At 37.6% G+C, this 16,520-nt stretch overlaps 3 protein-coding genes across 3 annotated transcripts; 1 reads left to right on the forward strand and 2 right to left on the reverse strand.

Moving 5' to 3' along the window:
* Nucleotides 1-6: 6 nt before the first annotated feature.
* atp5l (ATP synthase, H+ transporting, mitochondrial F0 complex, subunit g) lies at nucleotides 7-3,166 on the forward strand. The gene is made up of 3 exons (XM_084115645.1): nucleotides 7-166; nucleotides 631-791; nucleotides 2,957-3,166. The coding sequence occupies exons 1-3, from the start codon at nucleotides 115-117 to the stop codon at nucleotides 3,053-3,055; spliced, it is 312 nt and encodes a 103-aa protein (XP_083971771.1). The 5' UTR covers nucleotides 7-114; the 3' UTR covers nucleotides 3,056-3,166.
* Nucleotides 3,167-3,500: 334 nt separating this feature from the next.
* Nucleotides 3,501-4,837, reverse strand: ift22 (intraflagellar transport 22 homolog (Chlamydomonas)). The gene is made up of 5 exons (XM_084115644.1): nucleotides 4,512-4,837; nucleotides 4,340-4,425; nucleotides 4,148-4,237; nucleotides 3,839-4,041; nucleotides 3,501-3,714 (listed from the first exon to the last, which is right to left on the reverse strand). Exons 1-5 carry the CDS (start codon nucleotides 4,548-4,550, stop codon nucleotides 3,566-3,568), a joined length of 567 nt encoding a protein of 188 aa, XP_083971770.1. The 5' UTR covers nucleotides 4,551-4,837; the 3' UTR covers nucleotides 3,501-3,565.
* A 1,617-nt stretch (nucleotides 4,838-6,454) lies between these two features.
* On the reverse strand, nucleotides 6,455-13,303 carry ftr82 (finTRIM family, member 82). Its single transcript, XM_084115646.1, has 7 exons — nucleotides 12,105-13,303; nucleotides 10,470-10,565; nucleotides 9,808-10,041; nucleotides 9,247-9,406; nucleotides 8,693-8,749; nucleotides 7,938-8,006; nucleotides 6,455-7,343 (listed from the first exon to the last, which is right to left on the reverse strand). Exons 1-7 carry the CDS (start codon nucleotides 12,687-12,689, stop codon nucleotides 6,823-6,825), a joined length of 1,722 nt encoding a protein of 573 aa, XP_083971772.1. The 5' UTR covers nucleotides 12,690-13,303; the 3' UTR covers nucleotides 6,455-6,822.
* Nucleotides 13,304-16,520: the final 3,217 nt, after the last annotated feature.

Genomic DNA, 16,520 nt, shown 5'->3' on the forward strand with positions numbered 1-16,520 from the left:
TCAGGCGTATAATCTTGCATCCTCGATTGAAGGGTCCTTCGCTGGAGGTGACATTCATTGAAGGGCCCCGGTTGTGGAGAGAAGCGGCGAATAAATCTTCAGTTCACAGAAATCATGGCCCAGGCGGTACAGAAACTCGTGGCTAAAGTGCCAACGTTGGTCGGCGGTAAGAATAATTACTTTTTACTTAAGCTGTAGAAGATTTATTTCTTTGTAATGTCTGTTTCGAGTTGAGTGCTTCTGGTTTCCGCAGCTGTTAGAACAGGCCGCGTTAATGAGCAAATCCTGAATTAGATCAAATATACATAACGTTACTATATACACAACACGTGTGATAATACGCTGATGTTTTGTGCAAGCAGATGACCGATAATTGTGTTGGCAAATGTTTGTGTTCTGTCTTGTCTAAAGCTGTTAATACATTCTTGAATGCCTAGCTCGTACTTCTACAACAGCGTTATGCTGAAGTTGACAGTGGCAAAACAGTCGCCCAATGTCAACGTGTGTCGATACATTCAACTCAAATATTTTTATTGTTCACTTGGCCTTTGCTTTGTGACGTTTCTCTTTATAAAATCGGAATCCGATTTTTATATTGTGTATGTTTGCGTTGATATTGACATTTTGCAGCTGCTGTGACCTACTCCAAGCCCCGGCTAGCCACATTCTGGTATTACGCCCGTGTGGAGCTGGTTCCCCCCAGCCCTGCCGAGATCCCCAAGGCCATCAGCGGCTTCCAGGATCTCCTCAAGGGCTTCCAGTCAGGACGGCTCGGTCAGACCACAGTCAGGGTTAGTATGGGTACTTTGAATTCTGGGTTGCATTTCAAGTTAAACATTTCCGTTTTAAATACAAATTTAAAATATATAATCACATGACAGCTGTCCCTCAGCCTGAGCAGATGCGTTTTGAAAAATACATTAAACGTACAGTATGGGATTTTTTCGCCACTAGGGGTCGCTAACCTATTTACAATAACAAAGGCTAGTTTGATGACGCAACATTTGCTAAGAATTATGGATCTTGTCGTCAACGTCAAGCCGACCGATCTAATAATGTTTATGGATGACTGAATACATCGATGCTTTTATCATGACTGTGATATGAAGCAGTTCGGGATTGCTAAGAGACAGCTATCAGCTCCAAACGCGACGCGAGTCCCTCGGATATAAAAGGAATATGGACATTTCATTCTACCGAACTACACGCAGAATTACTACTCACAGGTCAGTTTATTAGACAAATTAAACTTGAGGTAACGCAGCACTGTTTCACTTGGTCTAACATTACACTATTACACTAAACTGCATTTGAATGTGTTGAAATGTATGTGTTAGTCTGACTAGCAGTAAACTAGATCAACATTAGAATAACATAAAGATCATATTCTGACATTTTATCATTGTTGAACTATATAACATTGATTAGTTTTATGTAAATGTGCTCACCTGTTTAATAAAGTATATGTAGGAGCGGTCGAAGTCTCGGACGTGGAGCTCTCGTTTATATACTGTCTATGGGAGCTCTCGGCATCTCGAAAACACCGCGCTGATATTGATTCTCGTTTTAGTTCTCCTTTTTTATCCAAAGTCTGCTTGCCATGGTCCATAATGTTTGAACGAAACAACAACAGCGTGCAGATAGACATTGCGAACTACAGTGGTCCACGTCTGTCGTCTTTACTATCAGAGGGCTCTGGTTCATAACTCTGGTTACCATGGCAGCACGAGCGGAAACCAGGGACAACGCGGATATGACGCCATTGACTGCGACAAAATGGAAATAAAGAAACGTCCCGTGTCTTCGAATTAAATTAAAATTTCTCCTGGTTTGAAAGTTGTTGGAAACAGTCGGGATAATGCAAGTACACAACTAAAAAATATATATAACATAGATATAGTGATTTTTGCTATTTTTAAAGCAAAAAAGTTACATATTGTGCCTTTAAAGTAGTTATTTTGTAATTTGCAGTTTAAATTACTTAAATGTATTTTTATTTGTATTTTTCAAAATCTGCTCAGGCTGAGGGACCGCTGTCATGTGATTTATATTTAAAATATGTATTTGTTTATTTATTAAAAATTGTGCACATTACATAGACACCATTAGGAAAGGCTTTGCAATTACATTGCAGCATGCATATATTTTAAGAAAAGTTGCTCTAAATCTGCTCCTTTAAACATTAAGTAAAACATTGAAGCCAATACACTTGAGTATGTCTCTCTCTCTCTCTCTCTCTCTCTCTCTCTCTCTATATATATACACACACACACACACACACACACACACACACACACACACACACACGTATGTGACCCAAGCTGGCAAAATGAGTCACACATTTTCAAAAATAAGTTTTTTCACATTGTCTATTAAAAAACCCTCAAAATTATGTATGATTTGTTGGAATCAGACAAAAAATGATTTGACGATTTTAAAATGATCAGATGTTTGTGTAAATACTCGCCAAGACAGATATTTTGAAATACTGTAATTCTGTGTATGCGTGTATATCGGGATTGTGCGCTGTCTGATGCGTCTTTGTGCGCACACGTCGGATCTGTCAGTCAGCGCGAGTAAGAGAGTTTTTCATGGACAGAAAAAAGGTGGTACTCTGAAAAAAGGGACAAATAAAGATACTTTTAGATGTTTAATTGCTATTTGGAGCATTGGGATCGCTAGACGAGGGCTTAATGAACTATTTTTTATGAAAACCTCAAAATTGACATTTTTCACTTGTTTTGCCTGTAGCTTTAAATTTATCCTGCGCTCATTCTGACCTACTTGTATCAGACTGTTCATTTATCAAACTGTAGATTCATTTCATTGTCTCAGAGTAATATTTAGCTGTTCATTATAATTGTTTGGCAAACCAGATTATTAATAGTTCTATTTAATAGATTTTTAATTATGTAATGTTTCTCATCACTTTTATTTCCTTTTTTTGCCACCACAGGATGCTCTGAGGAATGGGCTTGTTGCCACAGAAGTTCTGATGTGGTTCTACATCGGGGAGATCATTGGAAAGAGAGGCATTGTTGGCTATGATGTATAAATGTGGACTGTCCTGTTTGCTTGCTTGTTTTTGTTGCCAAGTTGTGTCTGTTCCCTTCTCTCAGAATTCTTGGAATCCAGGAACTAAATAAATAAATATTATTAAAGAACAGCTTTCATGCTTATTTAATTCCAATGGGCTTTTAATTACAATTTAGTCAGTGGACCCAGGATAATGGCACAGTGAATTACAATATTGTTGAACTCTAGGATGTTTCCATCACAGTTTAGTACTTGTTGATGTTTTGACTTGTAGACTAATCCAAAGCTCACCACAGAACCACTGTCCTTTAAAATGTTTCCTCTCTTCTTGATTTAAATGATTGAAAACTTAATTGTGGGATGGATCTAGTGTTAACCACTGTGAGAGATTCCATCTCCTAGCCTATGTTAGGTGAGACAGGGCTAACAAGATTTATTTTATTTTTTCCACAAAAAAACAAACATGCATACATGTGTATATATTATGTGTGGGATATAGATTTATCTTGGCATATACAAAAAAATTAAATCATGTAATAATTGACATCTCTTCACGCTCCTGTTTTTCTGATAGCATCCGCATAACATTTCCCAAGTATTTGTGGAACTCCTGTCGGACATCTTCAGGCTCTTCCTCAAGGTTTGAGTGAATGAGAGGCAGCTTGTTTAACTGTGGGGCTACACAGAGGATAAATAAAACACTTTATTATATTAAGATCTGCAGTAACATTAATTATAGCCAGGTCTTCATCAGCCTCAAGATAGCTTATGACAAACTAATACTGTGAAGTGGATAAGTTACCTAAAGGTGGATGAGTAGTGTCAGCTCCACTCCCTGGTTTATGATGTGCTATGAGCAGACACTGGGCCTCTAGCAGTCCCTGTGAGGAGATGATTGTGGAGTGCCAGGTCTCAATTTCCTTTAGATGACTCGGCACATCTGGGTTAAATACAATAACTACCCCATTGGAGTCTTTCATTAAAGCTGGCCAACATGATTCAAACCTGTGTACACACAATACTGAATGAATTCACTCAAGAAAGAAAATAATTGTTTGACAACTTCAATCTGGTTCAGGAAAGTGGTCTACATTTGGTCAACTTAACTTACTTGAAATCTCCCGCACAATCCCATAGTTCCACTTCACATGCTGAATTTTTGTTGCCATTAGATAAACCGTGTGATTCAAACTCAAGTATCCTAAAGACGGGAATTATTTGAGGATGTAACAAAAACAAAACGTTAGGCCAGACAGCTTAAACATTTATATTTATTGCAATAATATATTTAAAATCAACCCACCTTACTCCTTGTGTGGGGCTGTAATGGTCAGCTCCAATTTGTTCTGTTGTGTCGGAGAGAAAATTGGCCAATGCTGTTTTTCCACACTGTCAAAATGAAATATGAAAATAGTGATCTACACTAAATAATGAAATATTATGCATCGCATTCTACACACAACCAAATGGTTTACCTCGGTTGGTCCAATGAATAATACTTTCACCTTGACCATCTTGACGTCTTTGATCGAGAATAAAAAGACAAGGAAGAGATTTTTGACTAGAGACCTATTTTTCTAACCTAGCTAGCGCGCTAGCTAACAAAGATAACAATTTGACATGAGTACAAAATAAATAAATAAATAAACAAACGAAATTCAAAACGTTAAATCAACGCGTCAAATAAGTGCGATATTTATCCCAGTAACGTTACATAGGCAGCTATTTGAAGAGCATGGAGAGTTAGCTAGCTCATCATCATGGCTAACATAAACAACTCGTTTCCAAGACGATTATGCAGAAGGTACGCGTCGCAGATTCGTTAATATTAATATTCATTGAAAATACATCATTAATAAAAATAAATAAACGAATTACATACTTAATTGTTCAATTAAAAAAATATAGCCTGGCCAGAAGAAATAAGAATTGATTTTGCCAATTAGTTTTCAGGAAGCATAAATAACTTAAGACAACCCCTGGCAATCAACCTTTTATCGACATTAATACAATATTATACAGGACTTTTGGACATAAATCACCGTTTATTGTATGAAATTACAACATATAAAACAAATGTGACAGCTTGCCCCTACTCCGGCCAAAATACTCATTAATATTGGTTTAATGGAATTTACGAAAATTGTTCTGATTTTTTGAGATTTCTATGTGAACCAGCTTTCGTTTTTGAAAACCAACATGTGTAACATGTGATCATATTACAGACTTGAATTCCGTGTCCTAAACGTGATCCTAAAGAGTGATTTCTATCGCCTAAAGTGGCTATTGTTAAGTTGTATTTCCTCTTATAGCCACACGAGGACAGCACACATCTGTTATTGTTATCATCTGCCATGCTGCTTACAAATGAAGCAAACTGTCCAGCAGAGCAGGTTTCTGTCTTCAAAAAAGGTTTCTACAAAAACAACACGTACGCCCAAGTGAAATGAGTTTTAAAAACTAAACCGGGTAAGTTAACACAAAGCTGTTAACATAAACTATGTGTGGTAGGCTATAGCTTTCAGAGGATGTTAGAACCTTAACAGAAGTTTCAAAAAATAGTGAACCTCCCCCAATATATAGGCTATGGCCTATATATAAAATAAAATAAAATAAAATATAAAATGAAGATACTTTGAGTTACTTTGAAAATACTTTATATACAAACAATTTCACCCACAGAATGTTCATTTTAGCAGTACAAAAACGTCGTTAAGATAAATGACATTTTATTATTACTGCCAATACATTCACAATTCACGTTATTTGTGATTATATTTTTCTTACCAGTAAAGTCAGATCATCCAGCTGTAGTAACGCCCAGCAAAACAGCGACCTTTGACCTCCAGCAATTGTTAAACATGTTAAACATCTATGTGACCACGTTATACTTTTATTAGAGCTGTGAATCTGGCAGTGTTAGAAAAAAGTTGTATCCTTCTGATCATTTTAGGCAGGTTTTTGGAACAGACCATTTATGTTCATGTTATGTTTTATGTTCCAGGCTACAAAAAAGTTTGAATGACTGTGTTCTGGCAGCCGAAAAGAACAGGCACTACACCCGGTACAACTTTCTTCAATGCACATCCTCTGTGAGTCATTTAAAACAGCATTTTCCACAGTCATTATGATTCAAAATCCCACATTGTAATAACTGTCTAAATCTTGATCACATAATGTGAAAAACAGATGAGCTTTGGTAATGTAGTGTGTCTTCATACTGTAAATATGTGTATTGTGTTAAACTAAGATGATCTTTTGTCCTTAGTAGACAATTTATTGTTAATATTGTCAAATTTGGTGAATTTGTGGTTTCAGCAGCAAAAACACAAGACTGAGATTGTGACCATTGTGACCACTGAGAACAAATGACCACAATTGTTTCATTAACATTATTATTTACAGAGAGACCAGTATGTATAACAACTTTAAAACTTTATTGAAATATAAAGATGTAATTGTTGAATAATGTTGCTTTACAATGACAATGAGAATAGCTTTTGCATTTGGATACACACATTCAAAATAATATTAACTTAAGAAGATATTAGCATCTAGAAGAGTTTTTCTTCATTTAAGCCTTCATTTAGGAGAACATTATATATTCTGCAGATAGGATCATTACTGAAAAGTTACCTTATTCCTTCAGAACCTGTTAAAATAGTTTAAACGACTGACAAATGGCATTCGACATAAAAGACAGAGTAAAAAAAAAATCATAGAACAAAGAGCATAGAGTGTCTGTCCTTCACTTTAGATTCTTCATGAAAATTACTCATGTAGTGTTCATTTTAATTGACAGATCTTGACTGATGTTCCAACCCCAAACCCAGGATAGATGGGCTCAGTAAATGTGGTCTCGAAACGATAGAGACGTGTCATAGTCTCACCAATACTGTAGAAGGCCAACACCCCTGCAGAGTGGTCCAGAAAGACCCCTATTCTCGAAGAGTGAGGGCCACTAACAGCCTTGTCTACCCTGTTATGCCAGGCCGAGTACCCTGTGTCAGAGCAGAGGAGGCTCCAAGACTTATCGTTGTAGCCCAGCAAGCACAGGGAGCCTTTACCCTTACGGCTAATGCCCCGATAGGCCACTCCAATCGAGAATTCTCCACTCCACTCGATTTCCCAGTAGAAACGGCCACCTGACAGAGCCTCACGACACAGCACCTGGGCAAAGCTATCGAAGCGATCTTGGTTTTCTGAGTAAGGCTGCAGGTCTCGGGTTCTAATCACCTTTCTGTTTCCTTCAGATAAGAACAGCTCCTTATGCGCTGTGTGGGGGTCTAGTCTCAGCTGACAGTAGTCTGGAGATGAGTAGACAGATAAAGGTTGCTTTAATGTGTTGCTTTTAACAGATCTTTATATATCTTCCTCTGTACATATTTAAATTCTGATTTTATTAGTAATAATGTCAGAAAAAGTCATTGGGACTAGAAACAATATTACAATGCTGGCCAATATAGATAAGCTGATGATTATTTTCATGTTCTGGCTGACAACAAACAAATGGACAATATTAATTCTATACTACTTCATCTATACTACTTCCCCCCGCTAAAATCTATAAGCAGCCAAGTTTGAAATACAATCAATTTAGGCATCACAACTTCATAATGTGCATTATGAAAAATGGATATTCATTTTGAGATTTGCTAAATATGTTATTAAATTATTAGTGTTTTTAAAGATTAACTTTAAGTGATCTAAATATAAAATGATAAAAGTTAGATGATCTAAATATAAAAATAGAGAAAATGAGTGATTATGATTAAATGTCCAGTATATTTTTAATATCTACTGATAACCAATATGGCACTGTTATATTGTGCATCCCTAATTTAGGACAAACATCTGGATTTGAGAATATGGAAATCATGATTTTTTTTTTAGATACTTACATTTCAGAAATTCAGATCTTGTCCTGGGTTCTGTAGGAGGTGAACTGTCCACTGTATGAACTTCTTTAACTGAACACAAAGAGAATTTATTATGTCATATCCCATATGTATACTTCCGTTTAAAAGTTTGGGGTCAGTCAGATTAATTTTTTTTTTCTCAAATAAATACTGTTCTTTTGAACTTTCTATTCATCAAAGAATCCTAGTGGCCAGTTGCATAAACTGTTAAGACTAGTCTTACAAGTTAGTCATCCAATTTTATTCTTTAAGACTGTTAATAACTTTTTAAAGTCAGTAACATAAAAACATAGATTGGTCTAATTTGACACCGAACAGTAAGACTGATTACCCCTAACTAACTTCTAGTTGATCATACTAGTTCTTAAGACACAGTCTTAACATAATGGCTATGTTTATGCAACTGGCCCAAAACAAGTATCATGGTTTCCACAAACAGAACCATTTCTGAGCGTTATTATTATTATTTTAAAAGTAAGAAATGTTTCTTGATCATCAAATCCGCATATTAGAATGATTTCTGAACGATCATGTGACTCTGAAGAACTGCACTGAATTAATGGCTGCTAAAAACTTCTTTAAAAAACATTAATACATCTTACCAACCCCAAACTTTTGAACGGTAGATGTTATTTTTCACATAGCCATTTTTAGATGTTTACAGCTTGTATTTGCTCCAGCCATGTGTGATTAATGTAAATCCATATATATACGCAAGTATTTAATTTATGTCTTACCTCTGGTACTTTTCTCCTTGGTGCGATTCTCCACAGTGTACACTGGTACGTCGTTCACTGTTATTAAAAAGTAGGAAAACTTGATTTACAATTAACTTTTTAAACATGAAATGCTAGATTTATGCAAGCAGATCTGAATAAGGCACTAAACCCTATTGTTTCAAATTCTATTAATAGAATTGAACAGCTCTTTTGTTTATCGTTTGGACTTTGCTCAGTGGATTGGAACACAGAGTTGAGGAACTCAAAACACTGTTTACACTCTCCATGTAATCACATGACTTCCTTGCTGAAGTCATGTGTAGTTACCAAAAGGCCTGACTTATCAGAGTTAAAGACTGATCTGTTTAAATGTTGGTTATTCTTAGGCCCAGAAATTATATGTGTTGATATACTGTAAGTGCTAATTGTGGCTCTTTAAAGACAAACTGAGTTTAGCTGTACCCTCCAAGTTCATGTAAAATAGAGGGCAGTGTGTTCAGATGAGCAATCAGGGACAACTTCACCCAACAACTATGCCTGTATCTGACATGCGGTGCAGTGTGTGCTCTGACCTGATTTTGAGATTTTGCGCAGTTCATCTCTGCCCAGCTCCTCCAGCTTCTCTTTGATCTCAGCCACGGCCTTCCTGGCTGCACTGAAGGAAAAGTCCGGATTCAGAGACACTCTGGGTATGAAGCCGTCATCAGTTGGGGTGCAGAGATAATTGAAATTCTGTTTAAAAGGAGAGAAATCTCAGTATATACAATGTGTAGTGGTGGAAGCCTTGATTACCGAAAGGTAAATGTGTTTGTCTAATGTCTTTGAAACTTTCATGTAAATAAGAAGTGATGCCAAAAAGTTTGAAAAGCCTATTTGATTCCAAATATGATGATTCCCCTTTTCTAAAATATAAAAGCAGCTATATATGGTTTATGTATAATATATAAGGGGCCATTTTTACTGCACAAGGAGAAAAAAACCCCATAATATTATGTAAATTGGCATAATCCTGTTATTGTAAGGAAATAATTAAAAAATATATCTAAAAATCAGAATCTTAGAAAATACTTATTCTCTCTTTGATCCCATCGGGATCCCCAGATCTCATTTTGAAAACTCCTGTCTTAAAGTACCTGTAAGAAGTGAATGTGATCATCAGTGCTATAAAGCTGTTTAAGTCCACTCTCTTTCTTCTTCAGTTCTTCAATCTCCTGCTCCAGTCGCTCCATCAGTCCCTCTGCCTGACTGAATGCAGCCCTCTCATTGATGTTGATCAGTTTGGTGACCTCTGACCTCATCCTCTCAATGGAGGTGATCATCTCATCAAACATCTTCTTGCTTTCGACCATTGCTCTTTGTGCAGAGCTCTGCGGTAAAAATGAGTCAAGTTTAAGAGTCCATTGTCCATTCTTTTAGTAGGAAACGGTTTAATGTTTTAGTTTTAGTGCATCTGTTTTGCTAGGATAACTTCTAGATAACATTTACAACTCATTACAATTACTCCAGCTGCTGCTGCAGTCAACAAAAAGCCATGTATCAGCATGTATCTAGAGAGCTAGCATCTAGATTACCCTATGAGGAACAAAAGAACAATTATGACCACTTACAAGGACTGTTTGCTTTCCCAGATTGAAACAGTTACACACTGACTTAACAGATAAAAGGTCTTGTGCCATATCACCTTTGCTCAGATAAAACAGTTAGGTTGTTCTTATTTGGTCAAATGTGCTATGGTGTGACCTCGATATGAGCAGTGACGATAAAACTAACTGTTACAAGTGAGCCTGAAACATACTTTTAGAGAATCCACTGCTGTCTTCAGCTCCTCCAGTTCTTTGGTCCTCTGCTGGCATTTTTGTTTGATCTCCGCCTGGGACACTCCAAGAAGTTTCTGTCCATGAAACAAGAGAAAACATACCTTAGTCTTTGTTGACATAGATTCAATTACAAAACAAACTCTTCCTCTTCAAGTAAATTCTGGGAATGTACAGCAATATAATACTACTGTATGTCCTTTCGCTTCACATATGTTCACGTATGATCATTTTATGTTATGCTTTTTTCTAAAATTCTAAGAACCTGCTTCACATGGATGCCTTTATTTTCGGGAATGTTAATCACTCCAGGAATGTAAAACTAGCTGGGTCTGCTTGCCGGAGAGATATTTCAAGGTGCACACGCTCAGTTCTTTAGGGAAAGAGGAGGGGGCTTCAGAGCAACCCCTTGCCAAGCTCACCGAACCATTCTTCAAGATAAGCTTGAAGGAATGTGGAGAATCTGGGGAGGGGGTGAATAAAAGTGTGTGTGTGTGTGTGTGTTTGAGGTGTGTGCCATGGGACATGAGGGCTTAAATCTGGGATTCCCTGCGTTTAACAGAACAAACAAACCATTTGCAATTAGTGCCTGCGATAAGTATTAGATTACAGATATAATTACTGTATCTAAAAAGCACCCGTGACAGTTTAGTCAAAACAGTACAAAAACACATCAACTGCTGTGCTCACTCCTTGTCTCGAGCTCGTTCAGTACTAATGAATTGAAGGAAAAGCTTTGAAATCTTAAACCTTTGAAGGTCTTCCTTCCATTCAGTTCTCCGGTGTAGTGATGGAACTGTAAACATCTGGCCAATATCTATAAATAGTTTCGGGTGAAATGTTTTCAAATTATACAGTGACGCAGTTTTCACTGAGCAGTTTTTCTTGCGAAACTCAAGTTTGAAGAGGCGGTTGTCCACATTTCTTTCAGCTATACTCATCTGCTGAGGTTTATGATGTCTTTGGGTCAAGGTACAAAAAGCAGTGCGCTATTTTTTTCTCGCCCTCAGCGCGTAGGGGGAGGTTGGGATGGTCTGTACGCTCCCTCCTGATTTTCTCAAATTCACATTCCTTGCCTCTCCCTACAAAAAAATACAGACCTGCCCTGTTTCTCATCCCTCATTGCTCATAACAGTTATTTTTCTCACACAAAAACAGATCATCTCAGAAAGGCGGCCAGGTTTGGACAGTGTTTAAATCAAGTAACCTCTGAGTTGTCCATTGTAGAGGAACACACCCTTTTTGTGACTCACATAGTTTAGGAGTTGTATTGGGAAAAGTTTTCTAGATATTTTCACTAACTATGCTTCTTTTCTATTTTTATCAGTTTAATCATCGTCTCCTCCCTTTCTTTTCCATATTTCCTCATCAGTTTTTTGTAATGATCTGGATCAGCATGTTTGTGTTAACACAGAACCGGTTATACGGTGTATCTACATAACTTCTTGGCAGTTTTTTTTTTTTTTTTTTAGAAGACCTCTTTTATACAATCTCAAGAACATTTCTTGTTAATTAATATAATCATATACTTAAAAATTCAACTTGTAACCCCACAGCCACCCTCTAGCCTCTCAGTAACCTCAGTTAAGTTTACTCAAGCAGTCTATTTTCCTTACCTGTTTTTCACTCCTTTCTGCTTCGGCTGAGACTATGTCATGACCCTTGTGCTCGCTTACAGTACAGAGAGCGCAAATACACATCTGGTCTGTACGACAGAACAACTCTAGGCTCTTCTGGTGCTGAGGGCAGATCTTACGGTCCAGGTTCCCCAGCTCATCCACCAGCTTGTGCCTCTTGAAAGTGGCTGACTCGTAGTGGGGCTTCAGGTGTTTTTCGCAGTAAGAGGCAAGACAGTTGAGGCAGGACTTGACCGCCTTGAAATTCTTTCCAGTGCAGAAGTCGCAAGGAACATCCCCGGGGCCAGCATAGCTTCCATTACTAGGAGGCGTTAAGTTTAAGCCTGTCTTCTTAATCTTCTCCGCAACTTTGGTGAGAGTGGCATTTGGCCTCAGCACGGGTCTCTGGGTGAACGTGATCCGACACTGGGGACAGATGTAGATGCCAGTGTAATCAGCCTCATTCCAGTAGCCGCTGATACAGTCCATGCAGAAGCTGTGGCCACACGGGATCGCCACGGGGTCCCTCAGGAGCTCCGTACATAGGGGGCAGCTGAAGTAATCTGAAGACAGTTGCTCAGCCATATTTTTTGCACTCTATTCAAAAACAAACGTCTGAAATATTTCCGAGAGAGAAAGAGGAGCCGAACGCTGCGTGGCTGGTGCTTTACTACAGACAGCCTTGAGTTTCTGAATTCCACAGGTTATTAATTAAAGGAAGCAAAGCCCTCCCCTTTGTACTGAGGGAGTGTGTTGAAGAGAGGAAGGAAAAGAGAGAGAGAGAGAGAGAGAGAGAGAGAGAGAGAGAGATTAGAGCACAACACAGCTCAGATAAACAGGTTGAGCCAGGAGTCTTGAGAGAGAGAGAGAGAGAGAGAGAGAGAGGGAGGGAGGGACCATGGGTGGAGTGAAAGACATAGAAGAAAAAAGGTACAGTTGAGAATGAATGAATTGTAGTGTAAAGCAGGGCCATCCAGGATGAAACTTAAACATGAAAAGCTCTCTGTTTTACACGCACAAACTGCTTAACCATTAGCTGAGGAGCTGAAGGACATTTGCTTCAGTTACCCTAAAACTACAGTCTGTTAATAATTGGCCATTCGTGGTTGGCTCTGATGTTACATAGTTTGTTTATTGTCTAGGATACTCTCTTGCTTTCATTCTTTAAATGATATGCCTATTTGCTTGAATACTGCTACCTGAGCTTAGATAAATAATGGATTTGATAGATATTAATGATTTGATTAATATTTCAAATTTAGCTTTTTTGGTTTTATTTATATATTTTTTGTCATTCTGTAGCACACCTATCTGGCTTTTTAAAGCAGTATATTATCTGACATATAAAGTTGCCACTGTAAAATAGATTGCGTTGAAACTATCTTTTTCACAACACAAAGGCATGTGCTACTCTGCTCACTGCACTAAACAAACAATAGTAACAGTCAGTCTACGAGGTGAGTTTGATCTGAATGTATGAACTAAGGCCAGTTGAACTGGACTGGGTGTTGCAGACTTGAAAATATGTCATCAGTTTGTTTTCGATGGGTGTGACAGAAAAAAGAATGAACAATATTTCTGTTTTTTAAGAATATTTCAAACCTCTAACACTTGACATTTTCAAAATAGTTTGTCCTAGCTACACATATTTACACATTGGCACTATCCTTGACACACAACTAGATTAATTTGCACTGGTAATTAACACTAACATAATATAGGCACTCTTTGTAAGTCCCAGAGGTGATACAGAGTTTTTCATGAACATAAATATAAATATAATATTACTTATTGAAGACGTAATATTTAAAGTTATCTTATTAACTGTAATTGAAATTAACTTGAAAATTTAGAAAAATGTGCAATAATATGATGAGAGCATGGATCCCTGTTCTTTATGCTTTAGGTTGAGTTAGTTTCATTGTGGTTGATATCTTTTTAATTATTGACTTTGTGTATTTTTACTTTATGAAGACTGAAAGACATTGGTCCAGCCAGATCCCAGGTGACGCCACACTGACAGAAACCCACACCTATTACATGCTGATTGGTTACACAAGGTCCTGCCATCAGCTCTGCCCCAAACACAAATCTTGCATCACTTCATGAATAGTTTCACCCCTCTCCTTATATGGTCTGCACTCTGATAAGCCAGTTTCTCTTCCCCTTTTCCCTGAGTTAAACAGATTCCATTTAAAGTGCAAGGTATAGGTTGCGATTACTCATTAACTCAGCTAGCCTGCTAGTTTAGGCCTCTAATTGCAAATTTGACATCAGTTTTTGCAGGTTTCTCTAACTGCAGCATGAAGTAATGATTTTAAAATGAAGGAACGGGCCTATTCATGGAGTGTCGGTCCTCATATTGTTCTCATGGTCTTCATAGTTCTTAGAGAGGAAATGTTGTAAACCATACAAAAGAAATCAGTTCCTTTAACACAACCTTTATTGTTCTCCACACCCTCGTGCTGACCCCACTGAGTTCACGTTGGTTCACGAGGGACCATTTTCCTATTGAAGAAGCTGCATACTTGAGTAAGCCTGCCAGAGGTCTCCTTTTTCCTTGTGTATATTAAGGGTCAAAGGACAAGTTTCATTAAACTACCTGATTAAGGGGAGTGTGCCCGATGGAGGGTGACAGAGTAAGCGTGGAGAGTGAGCTTGCATAGGTGTGTGTTGTTATTGTAAAAACCAAGGGGTTGCCTATGTCAATCTGATTGGTCAGTGCATAAAGTGCGTGGAAACAAGGTATTTACAAGTGTTTCCATGAACAATGGTCACCTTTGTGAGTCTTGGCTGAAAGGCAAAGTGCACTGTATGTGAATGTGTGTGTTTGGCTGCTCATCTGGCGTATTGCCAGGTAAAATTGAACAGGCTGTGCAGAACGGAATTCTCAAAAACCACAAAAGAATACCACCATTCAAAAGAGCGCATGCAGGGAGCTTTACAAGTGAATCATGTGCATTAAAAGCAATCATTTTTTAGCCTCATGTAAGTTCACTGTTTAAAGTGAATTCTTTTCCTTTGCTCGACTGTGAAGAATGTCTCAAACATTTTTCTTCTTTTGCTTGCTGTAAAAATCTTATCACTGTGCTGCTGTACAAAAGGTTTGTGAAATGTAGTCTGAACACGCAGCTCTTTCTCAACAAATATGAGAGACATAAAGATAAACTGTCATGAAAATATGCCAGACATGTTTCTTTACAAACGTGTCACACTGGCAGTTTCAGTTACAGAGCGATCAGGAAAGACAAGATCAGCCATCTAAATACTCTACATGATGCAGTACTGAGCACATTGACCGCACTGCATACCATTTAGGTCAAGGAGTTTGTTGGCTATTGTAAAATGTTTACTATATTAGAAAAGCATTTAAGCTCTTTATTTTTTAGAAATATCTGAAACACTATTCTCAATGTGACCCTTCATAACTATTAATTCAAGTTTTATTTTAAGACTGCAAATTATCTCTGTCATAAAGGTCAAATTCGATCAACTATTTTGAGCTGAAGACCTTTAGAACTATGACTACAGACTAGACGATGATCCGGAATCAGAGACTTGTCATTAGATTGGCTGCAGACTCTCCGGCACTGTCAGACTGCATGTCCTGCTGAAGTCTGGATATTCTCTTGAACAGTGGAAACTTTCACCTTTGCAGGCCTCTCTTGACTTGCTGTTATCTCACTTATCAGGTCGGAGTGCATTCCTGCCAATATTTTTGTTCTGAACTTACAAGCTGACAACCATCTTAAGTAAGAGGAATCTTGAGTTTAGTTTGAGATGGGCATACATCTATGTGAGTTTGTGTTCTTGATTTTGGATATTATGCAATTATGTAGGTTTCTATAAAAAAAAAAACATGAATAATGGAAAAGCATAAATTAATGTTTAAAAAAACAAATGCCATTGGTAAAATAAAAGAAATGAATCAGATCTGGTGAGAAATAGGGGTGGATTTGCAATCCCAGTAGAAATGTTCTAATTAGCTTTTCACCACACTGAATGTGAGTCACGGAAAACTCACTTCCACTTCCTGTTTTGCAACAGAGATTCCTGGAGCTTTGTGGACTGTGCTGTACAGAGGATGTATGCTCTAGAGAGATGAGAGAGGCTAATCTAAAACAAACACTTATTTCCATCTTCTTTGAGCAACAGGAATAAACGCCTTTTCTTAGGAAAATGGATCCGCCGTTGCTGGAAGAAACCACAGCTGCTGTTTCAGTTAGAGCTGTTACTGTACATTTAAAAATGTACGATATGTTGCTTACTTTTTCTGCAGTAAGCTATTAAATACATTTGAAATGTCAGTTTAAAATCTACAAATTTTCCCTGAACTGTGTAAATTAAGTATAAGAAAGCTGGTCATTCAAGCTTCCCCATACCGAATTTAAATACATGCATTTATTTCCTGTTCAG

The sequence above is a fragment of the Abramis brama genome (genome assembly GCF_963993115.1).
Source record: "Abramis brama genome assembly, chromosome: 5".
NCBI lineage: Eukaryota > Metazoa > Chordata > Actinopteri > Cypriniformes > Leuciscidae > Abramis > Abramis brama.